General features: G+C 33.8%; 2 protein-coding genes across 35 annotated transcripts in view; one reads left to right on the forward strand and one right to left on the reverse strand.

The window, feature by feature from the left end:
* The window catches only part of LOC100117118 (leucine-rich repeat-containing G-protein coupled receptor 4), a 722,517-nt gene that overhangs the window by 13,187 nt on the left and 691,236 nt on the right, over window positions 1-18,094 (forward strand). The gene's annotated exons all lie outside the window — the stretch shown is intronic.
* Window positions 492-1,736, reverse strand: LOC116416469. The gene is made up of 2 exons (XM_031925166.1): window positions 1,309-1,736; window positions 492-1,212 (listed from the first exon to the last, which is right to left on the reverse strand). Exons 1-2 carry the CDS (start codon window positions 1,734-1,736, stop codon window positions 492-494), a joined length of 1,149 nt encoding a protein of 382 aa, XP_031781026.1.

Consider the following 18,094-nt stretch of genomic DNA (forward strand, 5'->3'; position numbering starts at 1 on the left):
CCGACCCCTCCCCCCCTCCATAGCTCAGAGTGAGCATCGGTAATTTACTTTATCCACCTGGGTTGTGATAGATAATTTGGAATAGGATTTGTAGGATTAAAGGTTAAGATTAATAAATAAATACATCAAAATATTCATTTTTATTTTACTTTATTCAAAAAAGATAGGTACATAAAACATTATTTGTAAAGACATGTATATTATAAAATCTTTCAGAACTTCTTATAACCTTGATTTTCTGGCATGGACTTCGTATTAGTGGAATATTTCTCAAAAGTAATTTTTAACCGTTCAAATTTATTAACAGGAGTAGAACAAGGTTCTCCACGATACGTATTACATTGTTTATCATCTTGCACTCTACTAACGCTTTTATCCTCCTTGAGAGGTGTGTACGGAATGCTATTTCGTTTCATTTTTTATATCTATCCTGACTGATGGTTTAAGGTAATACTGATTCAAATGTTTGTTCCTGCAAGCTTTATATAGTTTCAAACAAGTTTCTTAATATCACCACTTATAGGATTATACTTGACAATGCGATCATGTAGAATTAGACAATACGCTGTAGTGTCCACAGGTATATTACGCTTACATTCAAATTCAAGACGTACGTCTACAGCTGCCTGTTTGAGTGACTCGTTTTGTTTTGAGCAGTCGATAACTATGAGTGGAGCATTTGTAATGAAATCTTCTTTGCTTACAAGGGAATCTATTACAATTCTATCAGAATAATACGCATTCTGAAAATTAGCATACATATCGTAAATCATGGCAAACTGATTGTTTAAAATATCAAGATTCAGATTTCCATATGGATAGCTCTGAGAGTTGAGGAAAAGTTTGACATTACTAATATTACAATGATCAAAATGACTAGCATTTTGTCTTCGTACTCCTTTCCTCCCTGTTTGAAAACCGAGAATGATAAAACGTGGTTTTTCTAGCTGATTCGATGTTTTTACAGTCCATACATGTTGCGTGGTTGTTGGAAGTACTGGATACTCATACAACTCCCATGAACGAAAACTCATCGAAATCGGTATATCTTTTTGAATATAGTTAAATAGTTGTATTTTTCGTCGGTCTGACAGCATGAGGTAGGGCATAAGCCACTCTATACGATTGATCTCGATTTTGAATTCTTCATATGTCGGTCTCCCGTCCACCATTAAAGCCTCTTGCAAAACAGCATTCAAATCATTTCTGGATCTTGTGAGAATAAGTTCATGTTTAACGTTTACAACGATTTTGCGATAATCTTAAGCTAAACCAACAATCATTGATAGAGGAACTGTCACATCAAACTTTTCATTATTATCAGCTATATTTCCCACGTCAGTAATAGGTGTCCAGCCAGAATTTTCAAGATACTTTAGTTGACTAGTTGAGAAAGATGTGTAACCTTTCATCAGGGTTGTAGCAGCAACGTTCTTACATCGATCAATCTCTATGGCATTCATTTCATATCGAATTTCTTCAAAGAGATGACTAATAGCATTGTTCACAAAAAGGGTGTGTTGTACTGCTTGTCCATCCTGTCTAGTAATCTTTCCACAAATATGTAGAGAACTTTTTGATGGTAGAACACACAAATCTTGATGTTGTATAGCTATCCGAATTTCATCACTATTATTGAATGCAAGTGAGGTATAGGGTTGATGTACATGAACCTCATAATGCGAGACAGATTCATCAAAGATGACAGGGGATTGTACGTTAAGAACTGATTCCATTTTTCTGAGGCACACAACAACAACAGATAAACGTACAAGTTATTTTTTCAGTATTTTTCTCGCTTGAGGTCCCGTTCTTCCTCCACCACGCACTTTGAGACCGAGACTTTGTAGAAACTGACTGTTCTGATGTGTTAATCGTTTGATCACTCGTTGCTGACTGACTGTCTGACGATATACTGAGCTATTAATATAACTTTTGTCAGCATTAAAAACAATACCCATTTCAATGGCTTTTTAAATGTAGACGAATTGTAATAATTTCACCTCGGAGATTAACCAAATCACCATCTTGATCTACTATGCGTAGTTGTAGGTGATCGATCACTTTCACAGATATTGGCAAGTAAATTATTTGTTTAGGCACTTCGATTATCTTATGGCCTGGCGGAACTGCTGGGAAAAATTCATGTATTGTATGAACTTTCTGCTGATTTATGTATGCTCCTGTCGTAATGTTACATTCAACTCGTAAAGTTCACTTTGAGAATAGCTACTGGTAATTCTGAGTTGTGACTTATATAGGGCTTCAAAAGTCTTGGAGTGAATCCTAGTAGACGACCAATCGAGTCAGTCGGTCGGAAATCTATTTCATGACTACAAATAATAACACTTCGTAACGTATTATTATTTGGTTTGATACTAACTTTTATACCTCGAGTATCGATGATACCTTGTAGAGTTCGATCAATATCCTCAATCTCATAGCTGCCAGTAGGTAGTTAAATTATTTCTTGACCAACATAAAATGTATTACAGTTTTCATCGACGTTCGGTATAGAATTAAAAGTTAGCAGCTCAACAAGTCCAATACTGTATTGCTTATCCGAATCCAGTTCTATTGAAGGAAAATAGTGCGTCTCAAGGATTGAGGAGGTGCCGGAAAGGCTGAGAGTCATTGATTCAACAACCATCTTGAGTAGACTAATTCAAATCATTCATGTAGATTTCTTTTTATATAGACAAAAATTATCTTTACGATTGAGCTGATTGCAGAGAAATTTCAGACAGAGATGACCACAGATGAAAGTTGAAAATTCCTGATACCTCTGATAATTGTACTTAACTTGAGATACTTTCCAGTAATTCATAAGATCTCGTGGTGGTTATAAATCACCGAAACTATCAAAGTATGTAACCTCATTACCAATTTTTCGATAAGCTACCCAATGCGTGCCAGGTCCACTTGCATCATCCAGATTAATGATTGCCGATTCTCTGGCTCGACAACCGTTTGAAGGCAGAGCATTTCTCATAAAAACTCCTCGAAAATTTGGTATATTCATTAGGTTTACATATTTGAGCAAACCGTAGTCGGCAAGTGCACGTTTAGGCATCATCTTATTTCATCAAAGTTTTTTTTTTCTTCCTTTGCACTTTTTGTTCTTCTTCTTCAGAAAGATGCCGAAACCTTTACGATGAGGTTTTAGAAACAGTCCTTTACCGAGTGCCAACATTTCAATTTTTTCATTATGTCTTTTTTGCTCTTCCATTTGTTTATTAGCAGCACTTGCTTTATTTATTGCTTTAGCGATTCCCGCAGCTCCTCCTGTAAGTGAGCCTACTGCACTGAGACCAGCAAAAAGTGGGATAAGTGCTGGAAGAAAGCCACCTACTTTGCTGGGAACAGGCAATATGCGTGAAACATTAACTTTACTTTTTCCACCAACATTTTTCACATGCTCTCGAGCCATCTTTAGTGTTGACTTTATCATAGAGCGAGAATCGTTGCCAGGAATGATAGGTTTTCCCATTGACTTGATCAAATTTTTCAGTGTAATCTTTTTCTTTGAAATCGTTTTCTTAAGTTTATTAGATCTACGCCTGCCACCTCCTCTTACTCCTCCTCTTCCAACACCCAAACCAAGCTTTGATTTTAACTTCATGGTATTTGCTATAGCGAAAGCTGTTGCTTTTTCTTTCAAACCAGCGTCTCTAGATTTCACTCTCTGCCACGCCTTCTCTGCTAAAATCTGATCAGCTGCGTTTCTCTCTTGAATGTTATCAGGATTTTTTGAGTAGGCAATATCGTGTTCCTTACAAGCAGCGTCTAAAGGATTTATTCATGAATCACCACGAGCTAAACGTTTAGCAAGTTTAGTACCTGGGCCACAGTACTGATAACCAGGCACATGAAGTTCAATGGGTAATTTGTTAATCAATGTATTCACTAAACCTGTACCTTTTTTCTGATGCATGATGCTAGCTCTTAACAAGCTCATGCGAGACTGACTGAGGGTACTATAAATGCTCATATTTATAATATATCGAGTCAGTCATGATATGAAATTTTAAGAAGCATGATGGATCTTAAGAAGCAGGCAGCAAAGTTGCCAGTGGTTAATTACATTACAGGCATTAGGCAGTCTAATTCTACATTTATTTAATATTTTGCAATGCTCTTCATGTGTTATTAAGTCATCCTCTTTATACAAAAAATTTAAACATCTATCGCAAACATAGAGTTTCTTTTTTCTATTTGTCAAATTATTACTGATTAAACGTGACAGACTTTTAATGTATACATAATGTGATTGAGATAAAAACTCATCACTTTCATCAACATCACCACCATCTAAATTATCATTTGTGAGTAAAAGAAGATTGATATGATTACTCTTTTTACATGATGTTAAATAGAGAGGTGTAATATCTTTGTTATCTAGACCAAACACATTTATTGATATTGCATTATTTTGCTTTTCAAATCTTGGGATACTTTTCAATGATACTGGCAACTCAATACCTTTCATATTTAAAATGTTTTCATACTGAATATAACTATTCAATCTATTAGAATGATTTCCATTTTTTACTGGATATAATGCAGATAAAATTGCCCATATAAAGCATTTGTTATCATAATTTTTAACATTTATGCATGCTTTCTTTTCTCTACGAATGCTGGTAATGGTATATAAGAGCTACCGGCACGCATTAGATTAAATTTATTTATATTTATCTGTATGTTTTCAATAGAATGTAGAGTCCAACCAGAATCACGTTCTTGAAATTCTTCAATATCTGTGAGTAGAGGTTCAATAACATTAGACTTGAACCATTTGTTTAACAATGTTGTACATACAATTTCATGATTTTTCGTGTTGAAATATTTAGTCTCAATGCACTCTCCTTCTTTTTCTTCGACATTTTCATTATTCTCTACACATGTTTTTGTAAATGTACGTGATAAAACAGTGTTAATTTTAAAAGCTTTATCATTTGAGTGCATCATACTTTTTATTCTTCGTGAAAATAATATTGCAGAGTCTCGTAGGAAATTAATTATATCAATGTGTGTCAAATTTGCTATAACAGCAGTCCTCATGCGGTTTTCAAAGGCGTTATCCATGTCAATCCAACGCACGCGATCAGTGACAGTATTTTGTTTATTTATTTGTACTCCAGCACCGCTTTTTCTTCTAGTCATAATTTCAAGTCTTGCTCTCATACATTCTATTTTTCCGATTGTACATATAATGCTTTGTCGTTCTTGAACGGTAAGCTTTTTATTACTCAAAACTTTACGAAATGTCTTTAATGGTAAAAGAAATTGATGGTTCCATCGTGTTACAGTGGATAAATCAACTGTACTTGTAGCAGAAAATAATAATCTTTCGACCTCTTCCAAGAGCTTAACTTGCTGTAGGCATTCATTTATAATATCCTCCATTTTCACAGTTGATATCTATAAATAAAATAAACAAAATATTGTTTAATTTATATATTTTAATGCGGATATTTGTGATTGATATTGTAAAGTAAATAAGATAAAAGTAGATAAAAAAGATCTATTCTTAACCAGCAGATAGGACTAAACGAGTGTTGGATCGTAAAACAGGTCTAATGCCCAATGTGGGAGTAGTGTACGTGTGCCTACTACTTGACCACTGTCAGATGTGTGAGCAAAGCGCGAGAGAAAAAGCTACTGCGCACGTGTGTGTATGCAGTAGAGAGAGAGAGAGAGAGAGAGAGAGAGAGAGAGAGAGAGAGAGAGAGAGAGAGAGAGAGAGAGAGAGAGAGAGAGAGAGATAGCTGCTGTGTCACTAGCGTAAGAGAGAACCGATTGGACCAAGTGGTAAAACAGAGGTCTACTGGATACCTGCGGATGCGACTACATGAATGTGACTAACGTAAAAGAAATTCGAATGATCTTTTTGTAAGAGTGGTCGTTAATAATGGTATGTGTACGTGTGTGTGCGTGTGTGTGTGTGAGCGTGTCTGTGTGTGTATGTGTGATATTGTGTGCAAGAAAAAGTGGAAGAGGATGAGGATTAATAAATTAAATAATACAAATGTTATTAAAACTTTGTTTTATTTTGGTATAAAAAAATCTGATTTTATACTTATAATTACAATACTAAATAAATTCAACAAAAAATACAACTTATTACAAATCTGATCGTATTTTTGAATTCTTACTCGTTTTTTCTTTATTTTGGTTTAAGGCATGACGAACATTTGAGGCTAATTTTTGAATTTCTCTTAAAATTTTTCATGATTACCTTCATCTTTTTTAGTTTTTTTACAATTTTTTGGTTTACTTTCAGCTGATTTCCGTTTCTTTCCTTTCTGCTGCTTCTTAGGTTGTTGTGTGATTGATAATTGCAAGAATAATTCTAAATGTTTGTTCATTTTTATAAGTTCACTCAATATATTATTATTTTGCTGCTGTAGTCTTTTTACCGACTCTTCTATCTTTTCAATTAATTTTTCAATAACTGATGAACTAATTATCGACCAGGATTGCGTGAATTTTTCATGACTAAGATCACCTTTATTCTCTTCTTGCGTCTCTGTTAAATTAATTAAATCAATTTGTTGTTGTTGTAGTTGTTGCGACTGCTGTTGTGGTTGTTGTTGATGCTGCTGTTGTGGTTGTTGTTGCTCCTGCTGCTGTTGAACTTCCTCTTGTTGTTGTTGCTGCTGCTGTTGTTCTTGTAGTGTATCTTCTCTATACTCATTTTCTAAAGATTCGGTTAAATTTTTGTATATTTCAAGCACTCTCTCATCTGACATATTTACGATTTCAGCATTAATAATGCTATCAATATCGATATCAAATTCTTCCAATATACTTATGTTAGCATTTGACGTATTTTCATGCTGCTGTAACTCTCCGGTTTCACAAATTTCATTTTTGTCACTTTTTGACTGATTTTCTTGAAGTTGTGGGTCCTGTTTCATACTATTCTTATCAGCTTCTTGACTATTAGTATCAATTAAGAGATAGTTTAACCCCATTGAATAATTTAAACCATCCTATAAAATAAATTTAAAAATTAATTATTTTTATAAAGAATAAACTTAGAAACAAATACATGCTTTAAATTATTTCTTACTTTGTCGATTTCACAGCTTAATACGGAGTTGCCCTGATACCACATAGGATTCACGTTTTCCTGAAAAATAGCAAATAGTCAATAAATATATAAGATTACTAGCATTAGTTTGAGATAGATAGTGATAGAGAGAAAGAAATTGTAAAGTGCACGTGTATGCATAGAGCGTGTAGCTTGTGTGCGAGAAAGAGACAGAGAGAGAAAGTACAGGTATCTGCATGTCTTTTCAGTACGAGGTAGATGAGAGAGAGAGAGAGAGAGAGAGAGAGAGAGAGAGAGAGAGAGAGAGAGAGAGAGAGAGAGAGAGAGAGAGAGAGAGAGAGAGAGATAGAGATGTATAAAAATTTACTTACTTTATTCTCCATGCTGATGTTGATGATGAGGATAAATTTTTTTTTTTAAATCACTTGTATAAACAAAATTTTTTTAACTGTTTCGTATTTGTTTACACATGCACCCACACACGTACGCACGATTTTACTTCACCGAGAGCTATGATTCGAATGGTTCTATCGACTTGCAAGTGTATCTAAAGCGTTTGGCTCTCACACATCTGCGTGCAATAATTGTCAAATAAACTAGCCGTATCTGTTTAAGGGATTGGGAAAGTTTCGACCAAAGAAATTTGAGCTTTTAAGTGTTTTAGATGCTTCGACTCAATTCTATACATTCAGAATACTGATATTTTGAATAATTTATTTAATTTAATATAAATAGTAATATTTATACCACTATTACTTTATTTTAATGTTGCTGATATAATATGTGTAGAAGATTTCTTTCAATGCGATAATAAACTAATCCTTGTAGAAAGACAACTAAAATAAATTTCATCAGCGCTCTGACTTAAATAATATAATAGATGCAAGGGTGGGGATAATTTTTCATTTGCGTTTCATTATTTTCATGTGTGAAAAATGAGGGTTATCGATGAGAGTTAGTGCATTGAAAATTCATCTCTAGTCGCTCGCGTGGGGACTATAGGAAACGTATTTAAAAGTACGGAGGAGGGGGGGGTAACGAAGAAAGTGAGAAAGAGAGTAGAAAATTGAGGCGCTTCGAACGAAAATTTGTACGGGGGAGAGGGTAGCTGAGAAAACGAGAAAAAAAGTAGAGAATCAGCGTACTTTGCTCGAAAATTCGTCTCCAGACGTTCGGTTGCAGCTCTCGCTGTAGAGAGTCAATGTACCGAAAACATAAGCCTACAGGCGTCTGCGTGGGGACTATGGGAAACGTATTTTAAAGTACGGGGGAGAGGGTAGTGGAAAATCCGAAGATCTAGCTGTTTCGACTGCACTGCGCAGGCTGTAGAGAATCGACGCAATACGCTAGAGTGGGGACTGTGGGGAACGCATTTAAAAGTATGAGAGAGAGGGTAGTCGAAAAAATCCCAGGATCTAGCTGTATCTGCTGTACCGCGCGCAATATACAAAATCGGTGCGCTTTGAACGAAAATACTGCTTGTAGAGGCCCGAGTGGGGACTATGGGAGATGCATATAAACGTATGAGAGAGGGGGTAGCTCATGTCGTTCAAAGAAACATGAAAAGAGACGTTGCACGTCGCAAGCGTGAATGAATCGAGCTTGAGAAGCTTTTTTTAGTGGAAGGGGTACACATTTGTAGTATATTTAAGCAGTCCTATGCTCCATGTTTGTATACATTTCCGAGTGTACTCAAGCAGTATACTGTTCTCTACAATAGTTGAGTAAGCTGTAGAATTTGTAAGTATATTTTAAATATTTTATTTATAAATTTATTCTTAATGAGTAGGATTTTTATATAACATCTTACATTGAAAGTATTATCCAATTTATAAATCACAATTTAATTACTATTAGATTTATATAAGTTTATTATGTACTCTAACGGTTCTCTAATGCTATTTCTAACGAATATTTGAAATATATATATATATATATATATATATATATATATATGCGATCACTTTTAGCTTAAGACTATGTCAAGGAGTGCGGTAGCGCCCCGATAGCAAGTATAAGTTGTATACATTGTACCGTTCAGAGCGCCCAGATGGCAAGTATAAGTTTTATATACTGTGCTGTCGGGAGCGCACTGCGATCTCATATATACATTTATTTTGTATTACTATTATTATTTGCTAAATTCTATAATTTATACTAACTTTAAGGATTTTTGATATGATAGATATAATTACAAAAAATGGATTTACATAGAAACATTAACAACAATGGATTGATGGATGAGTGTTTATAGTCAAGAAAAAATGGCACAGATTTATACTGCGTTTAGCTTTAGCTGTTTAGTTGCGTACTTATAATTGCATTGAAATGGTCACATCAACGTATAGGTTAAGTAACTATATATATATATATATATATATATATATATATATATATATATATATATATATATATATATATATATATATATAATATATATATATATATATATATATATATATATATATATATATATATATATATATATATATATATATATATATATATATATATATATATATATATATATATATATATATATATATATATATATATATAATATATATATATATATATATATATATATATATATATATATATATATATATATATATATATATATATATATATATATATATATATATATATATATATAAATATATAAATATATAAATATATATATAGGCACGGTATTTCACATTTCTTCTTAAGGGTTAACATGTTTAGATGCCAATATCACTATTGTATTTCTTCAAGAATTTTCATGTATTCATTTTAAAAATTTTTTAATACATGTATTTTGGTTATAAGAATATATACTCATGTAATAAATAAAAATTTTGAAATGTGTTTTAGTTATAAGAGCTTTTACATATGTTTTAGCTATAATACAATATGTATACTCATATAAAAAATAAGGATTTTTATAAATAAAGCATAAAATATATCATGAATACTGGATTTATATTTGTATTATCACCAAATCCTAAAATCCTATTCCTTCATCAGTAGCATCAAAAACTGATGAAGTCTTTGTATATGCCCTGCCTAAATATTATTAGAAGTTTCATAAGCCCTCAGGATGGCTAGATGCTCATTGCTCAGAGACTCAGCCAGCGTCTAGATGTCAGCTCCTGAACAAATTAGTCATATTGAAATTTCAACCAATCATGTTTGATAAAACAGGTTGGGTCGGTAACGGAGGCGCCATCGTCGGCAACATTAGTTTATCTCTACCTTTAATCCTACAAATCCTATTCCAAATTATCCATCGCATAAAAGGTCGATAAAGTAAATTACTGATGCTCACTCTGAGCTATGGAGGGGGGGGGGTCGATAACGTCGACAACACTGGTATATGGGGGGCGCCACCGCGGGCAGCATGGCCGATATGCAATGCTCTGTCGGTAAAACAGGGACCTACTAATATGGGTTGCCATGCGTCGGCGGGGGCGCCACCGCTCACAGCAAGTCGATAAGCAATGTTCTGTCGGTAAAACAGGGATCTACAAATATGAGTTACCATGCGTCGGTATTTGGTGGAACAGAACCCGGTTGGCCCAGTAGCCATGCAGCCACTACTACTTACAAAAATATTGAAATTAAACTTTAGGAATATTTTCATGTTTTACTGACCTTCCCGGGTCAAAGTGCAAAATAGTTTTGAGCTATAAAAGCACTGTCCTAGGTATTTATATACAACGTTGCTCATGCATACACTGCATATACGAACATTGGGGCAATATGGAAATCGGTATAGTCAAACAGACTCGTTTATTAATGCTCACTCCGCTATAGTTGAACAATAACGTTCATCATGCTTTAAAAGGAAAAGTAAATTAGAGAAATATTAAAATTATACCTATGAAATATTTTCATGTATTACTGACCTTCCCGGTTCAAAGTGCAAAATCGTTTTGAGCTATAAAAGCACTGTCTTAGGTATTTATATACAACGTTGCTCATGCATAAAATGCATATACGAACATTGGGGCAATATGGAAATCGGTATAGTCAAACAGACTCGTTTATTAATGCTCACTCCGCTATAGTTGAACAATAACGTTCATCAACCTTCAAAAGGAAAAGTAAATGAGAAAAATATTGAAATTATACATTTGAAATATTTTCCTGTTTTATCAACCTCTCCGCATCAAGGGGCAAAAACAGACTGAGCTATAAAAGCACTGTCCTGGCCATGTATATACAAAGTTGCGCATGCGTAAACTGCATATACAAACATCGGAGCAATATGGAAATCGGTGTAGTCTAAACTGACTTGTTTATTATTGCTGAGTCCGCTATAGTTGAACAATAACGTACATCATGCTTTAAAAGGAAAAGTAAATTAGAAAAATATTGAAATTATTCTTTTGGAATATTTTCACGATTTACCGAACATTCCGCTTTAAAAGGTAAGAACAGACTGAGCTGTAAAAGCACTGTCCTGGCCATGTATATACAAAGTTTCGCATGCGTAATCTGCATATACAAACATCGGGGCAATATGGAAATCGGTGTAGTCTAAAATGTCTTGTTTATTGACTCTCAGTCCGCTATAGTCGAACAATCACGATTTTCATTCTCCAAAAGGAAAAGTAAATTAGAAAAATATTGAAATAATACCTATGAAATATTTTCATTTATTACTGAACTTTCCGCTTCAAAGTGCAAAAACGGACTGAGCTATAAAAGCACTGTCCTGGCCATGTATATAAAGTTGTGCATGCATAATCTGCATATACAAACATTGGAGCAATATGGAAATCGGTGTAGTCTAAACAGACTTGTTTAATAATGCTCAGTCAGCTACAGTTGAACGATCACGTAAATCATTCTTCAAAAGGAAAAGTAAATGAGAAAAATATTGAAATTCCACTTTAGGAATATTTTCATGTTTTATCGACCTCTCCGCATCAAGGGGCAAAAACATACTGAGCTATAAAAGCACTGTCCTAGGTATTTATATACAAAATTGCGCATGCGCAAATTGCATATACAAACATTGCCGCAATATGGAAATCGGTTTAGTCTAAACAGACTTGTTTATTAATGCTGAGTCCGCTATAGTTGAACCATCACGAATATCATCCTTCAAAAGGAAAAGTAAATGAGAAAAATATTGAAATTATTCTTTTGAAATATTTTCATGTATTACTGACCTTCCCGGGTCAAAGTGCAAAATCGTTTTGAGCTATAACATCACTGTCCTGGCCATTTAAATACAAAGTTGCGCATGCGTAGACTGCATATACAAACATTGGAGCAATATGGAAATCGGTGTAGTCTAAACTGATTGTTTAATAATGCTCAGTCAGCTATAGTTGAACAATCACGAATATCATCCTTCAAAAGGAAAAGTAAATTAGAGAAATATTAAAATAATACTTTTAAAATATTTTCATGTTTTATCGACCTCTCCGCATCAAGGGGCAAAAACAAATTAAGCTATAAAAGCACTGTCCTGGCCATTTAAATACAAAGTTGCGCATGTGTAGACTGCATATACAAACGTTGCCGCAATATGGAAATCGGTATAGTCTAAACAGACTTGTTTATTAATGCTGAGTCCGCTATAGTTGAACAATCACGAATATCATCCTTCAAAAGGAAAAGTAAATTACAGAAATATTAAAATAATACCTATGAAATATTTTCATGTATTACTGACCTTCCCGGGTCAATGTGCAAAATCGGTTTGAGCTATAAAAGCACTGTCCTAGGTATTTGTATACAAAGTTGCTCATGCATAAACTGCATATACAAACATTGCCGCAATATGGAAATCCGTATAGTCTCAACAGACTTGTTTATTAATGCTGAGTCCGCTATTGTTGAACAATCACGAATATCATCCTTCAAAAGGAAAAGTAAATGAGAAAAATATTGAAATTATATTTTTGAAATATTTTCATGTTTTATCAACTTCTCCGCATCAAGGGGCAAAAACAGACTGAGCTATAAGAGCACTGTCCTTGGCATGTATATACAAAGTTGCGCATGCGTAAACTGCATATACAAGCATCGGGGCAATATGGAAATCGGTGTAGTCTAAAATGTCTTGTTTATTGACTCTCAGTCCGCTATAGTTGAACAATCATGATTATCATTCTCCAAAAGGAAAAGTAAATTAGAAAAATATTGAAATAATACCTATGAAATATTTTCATTTATTACTTACCTTTAAGCTTCAAAGTGCAAAAACGGACTGAGCTATAAAAGCACTGTCCTGGCCATGTATATAAAGTTGTGCATGCATAATCTGCATATACAAACATTGGGGCAATATGGAAGTCGGTGTAGTCTAAACTGTCTTGTTTATTATCTCTCAGTCCGCTATTGTTGAACAATCACGAATATCATCCTTCAAAAGGAAAAGTAAATGAGAAAAATATTGAAATTATATTTTTGAAATATTTTCATGTTTTATCAACCTCTCCGCATCAAGGGGCAAAAACAGACTGAGCTATAAAAGCACTGTCCTGGCCATGTATATACAAAGTTGCGCATGCGTAAACTGCATATACAAGCATCGGGGCAATATGGAAATCGGTGTAGTCTAAAATGTCTTGTTTATTGACTCTCAGTCCGCTATAGTTGAACAATCATGATTATCATTCTCCAAAAGGAAAAGTAAATTAGAAAAATATTGAAATAATACCTATGAAATATTTTCATTTATTACTTACCTTTCCGCTTCAAAGTGCAAAAACGGACTGAGCTATAAAAGCACTGTCCTGGCCATGTATATAAAGTTGCGCATGCGTAAACTGCATATACAAACATCGGAGCAATATGGAAATCGGTATAGTCTTAACAGACTTGTTTATTAATGCTGAGTCCGCTATAGTTAAACAATATCATGCTTTAAATGGAAAAGTAAATTAGAGAAATATTAAAATATTACCTATGAAATATTTTCATGTATTACTGACCTTCCCGGGTCAAGGTGCAAAATCGTTTTGAGCTATAAAAGCACTGTCCTGGCCATGTATATACAAAGTTTCGCATGCGTAATCTGCATATACAAACATTGCCGCAATATGGAAATCAGTATAGTCTAAACAGACTTGTTTATTAATGCTGAATCCGCTATAGTTGAACGATCACGAATATCATTCTTCAAAAGGAAAAGTAAATGAGAAAAATATTGAAATTATACTTTTGAAATATTTTCATGTTTTATCGACCTCTCCGCATCAAGGGGCAAAAACAGATTGAGCTATAAAAGCACTGTCCTGGCCATTTAAATACAAAGTTGCAAATGCGTAGACTGCATATACAAACATTGGGGCAATATGGAAATAGGTGTAGTCTAAACTGACTTGTTTATTAACTCTCAGTCCGCTATAGTTGAACAATCACGAACATCATCCTTTTAAAGGAAAAGAAAATTACAGAAATATTAAAATAGTAACTATGAAATATTTTCATGTATTACTGACCCTTCCGCTTCTAAGTGCAAAAACGGACTGAGCTATAAAATCACTGTCCTGGCCATTTAAATACAAAGTTGCGCATGCGTAGACTGCATATACAAATATTGGGGCAATATGGAAGTCGGTGTAGTCTAAACTGTCTTGTTTATTAACTCTCAGTCCGCTATAGTTGAACAATCACGAACATCATCCTTTTAAAGGAAAAGAAAATTAGAGAAATATTAAAATAATAACTACGAAATATTTTCATGTATTACGGACCTTTCCGCTTCAAAGTGCAAAATCGGTCGGAGCTATAAAAGCACTGTCCTAGGTTTTTATATACAAAGTTGCTCATGCATAAACTGCATATACAAATATTGCCGCAATATGGAAATCGGTTTAGTCTAAACAGTCTTGTTTATTAACTCTCAGTCCGCTATAGTTGAACAATCACGAACATCATGCTTTAAATGGAAAAGTAAATTAGAGAAATATTAAAATATTACCTATGAAATATTTTCATGTATTACTGACCTTCCCGGGTCGAAGTGCAAAAACGGACTGAGCTATAAAAGCACTGTCCTGGCCATGTATATAAAGTTGTGCATGCATAATCTGCATATACAAACATTGGGGCAATATGGAAGTCGGTGTAGTCTAAACTGTCTTGTTTATTATCTCTCAGTCCGCTATTGTTGAACAATCACGAATATCATCCTTCAAAAGGAAAAGTAAATGAGAAAAATATTGAAATTATATTTTTGAAATATTTTCATGTTTTATCAACCTCTCCGCATCAAGGGGCAAAAACAGACTGAGCTATAAAAGCACTGTCCTGGCCATGTATATACAAAGTTGCGCATGCGTAAACTGCATATACAAGCATCGGGGCAATATGGAAATCGGTGTAGTCTAAAATGTCTTGTTTATTGACTCTCAGTCCGCTATAGTTGAACAATCATGATTATCATTCTCCAAAAGGAAAAGTAAATTAGAAAAATATTGAAATAATACCTATGAAATATTTTCATTTATTACTTACCTTTCCGCTTCAAAGTGCAAAAACGGACTGAGCTATAAAAGCACTGTCCTGGCCATGTATATAAAGTTGCGCATGCGTAAACTGCATATACAAACATCGGAGCAATATGGAAATCGGTATAGTCTTAACAGACTTGTTTATTAATGCTGAGTCCGCTATAGTTGAACAATATCATGCTTTAAATGGAAAAGTAAATTAGAGAAATATTAAAATATTACCTATGAAATATTTTCATGTATTACTGACCTTCCCGGGTCAAGGTGCAAAATCGTTTTGAGCTATAAAAGCACTGTCCTGGCCATGTATATACAAAGTTTCGCATGCGTAATCTGCATATACAAACATTGCCGCAATATGGAAATCAGTATAGTCTAAACAGACTTGTTTATTAATGCTGAATCCGCTATAGTTGAACGATCACGAATATCATTCTTCAAAAGGAAAAGTAAATGAGAAAAATATTGAAATTATACTTTTGAAATATTTTCATGTTTTATCGACCTCTCCGCATCAAGGGGCAAAAACAGATTGAGCTATAAAAGCACTGTCCTGGCCATTTAAATACAAAGTTGCAAATGCGTAGACTGCATATACAAACATTGGGGCAATATGGAAATAGGTGTAGTCTAAACTGACTTGTTTATTAACTCTCAGTCCGCTATAGTTGAACAATCACGAACATCATCCTTTTAAAGGAAAAGAAAATTACAGAAATATTAAAATAGTAACTATGAAATATTTTCATGTATTACTGACCCTTCCGCTTCTAAGTGCAAAAACGGACTGAGCTATAAAATCACTGTCCTGGCCATTTAAATACAAAGTTGCGCATGCGTAGACTGCATATACAAATATTGGGGCAATATGGAAGTCGGTGTAGTCTAAACTGTCTTGTTTATTAACTCTCAGTCCGCTATAGTTGAACAATCACGAACATCATCCTTTTAAAGGAAAAGAAAATTAGAGAAATATTAAAATAATAACTACGAAATATTTTCATGTATTACGGACCTTTCCGCTTCAAAGTGCAAAATCGGTCGGAGCTATAAAAGCACTGTCCTAGGTTTTTATATACAAAGTTGCTCATGCATAAACTGCATATACAAATATTGCCGCAATATGGAAATCGGTTTAGTCTAAACAGTCTTGTTTATTAACTCTCAGTCCGCTATAGTTGAACAATCACGAACATCATCCTTTTAAAGGAAAAGAAAATTAGAGAAATATTAAAATAATAACTACGAAATATTTTCATGTATTACTGACCTTTCCGCTTCAAAGTGCAAAATCGGTCGGGGCTATAAAATCACTGTCCTGGCCATTTAAATACAAAGTTGCGCATGCGTAGACTGCATGTACAAACATTGGAGCAATATGGAAATCGGCGTAGTCTAAACTGACTTGTTTAATAATGCTCAGTCAGCTATAGTTGAACGATCACGAAAATCATTCTTCAAAAGGAAAAGTAAATGAGAAAAATATTGAAATTCCACTTTAGGAATATTTTCATGTTTTATCGACCTCTCCGCATCAAGGGGCAAAAATATACTGAGCTATAAAAGCACTGTCCTAGGTATTTATATACAAAATTGCGCATGCGTAAATTGCATATACAAACATTGCCGCAATATTGAAATCGGTTTAGTCTAAACAGACTTGTTTATTAATGCTGAGTCCGCTATAGTTGAACAATCACGAATATCATCCTTCAAAAGGAAAAGTAAATGAGAAAAATATTGAAATTATACTTTTGAAATATGTTCATGTTTTATCAACCTCTCCGCATCAAGGGGCAAAAACAGACAGAGCTATAAAAGCACTGTCCTGGCCATGTATATACAAAGTTGCGCATGCGTAAACTGCATATACAAACATTGGGGCAATATGGAAATCAGTATAGTCTAAACAGACTTGTTTATTAATGCTGAGTCCGCTATAGTTGAACAATAACGTTCATCATCCTTCAAAAGGAAAAGTAAATTAGAAAAATATATAAATTATTCTTTTGGAATATTTTCACATTTTACCGACCAATCCGCTTTAAAGGGCAAAAACATACTGAGCTATAAAAGCTCTGTCCTATCCATTTAAATACAAAGTTGCGCATGTGTAGACTGCATATACAAACATTGCCGCAATATGGAAATCGGGATAGTCTAAACAGACTTGTTTATTAATGCTGAGTCCGCTATAGTTGAACAATAACGTTCATCATGCTTTAAATGGAAAAGTAAATTAGAGAAATATTAAAATATTACCTATGAAATATTTTCATGTATTACTGACCTTCCCTGGTCAAAGTCCAAAATCGTTTTGAGCTATAAAAGCACTGTCCTAGGTATTTATATACAACGTTGCTCATGCGTAAACTGCATATACGAACATTGGGGCAATATGGAAATCGGTATAGTCTAAACAGACATGTTTAATAATGCTCAGTCAGCTATAGTTGAACGATCACGAATATCATTCTTCAAAAGGAAAAGTAAATGAGAAAAATATTAAAATTATACTTTTGGAATATATTCACATTTTACCGTCCATTACACTTTAAAGGACAAAAACAGATTG

The sequence above is a fragment of the Nasonia vitripennis genome, assembly GCF_009193385.2.
Source record: "Nasonia vitripennis strain AsymCx chromosome 2 unlocalized genomic scaffold, Nvit_psr_1.1 chr2_random0006, whole genome shotgun sequence".
In the NCBI taxonomy this organism is placed as follows: domain Eukaryota; kingdom Metazoa; phylum Arthropoda; class Insecta; order Hymenoptera; family Pteromalidae; genus Nasonia; species Nasonia vitripennis.

Coding starts and splice junctions, on each gene's coding strand:
- LOC116416469 (XM_031925166.1), bottom strand. CDS start 1,736: ATGGAATCAGTTCTTAACGTACAATCCCCTGTCATCTTTGATGAATCT. Junction 1,213..1,308: donor ATAGCTGATAATAATGAAAA/GTTTGATGTGAC, acceptor TATTCTCACAAG/ATCCAGAAATGATTTGAATG.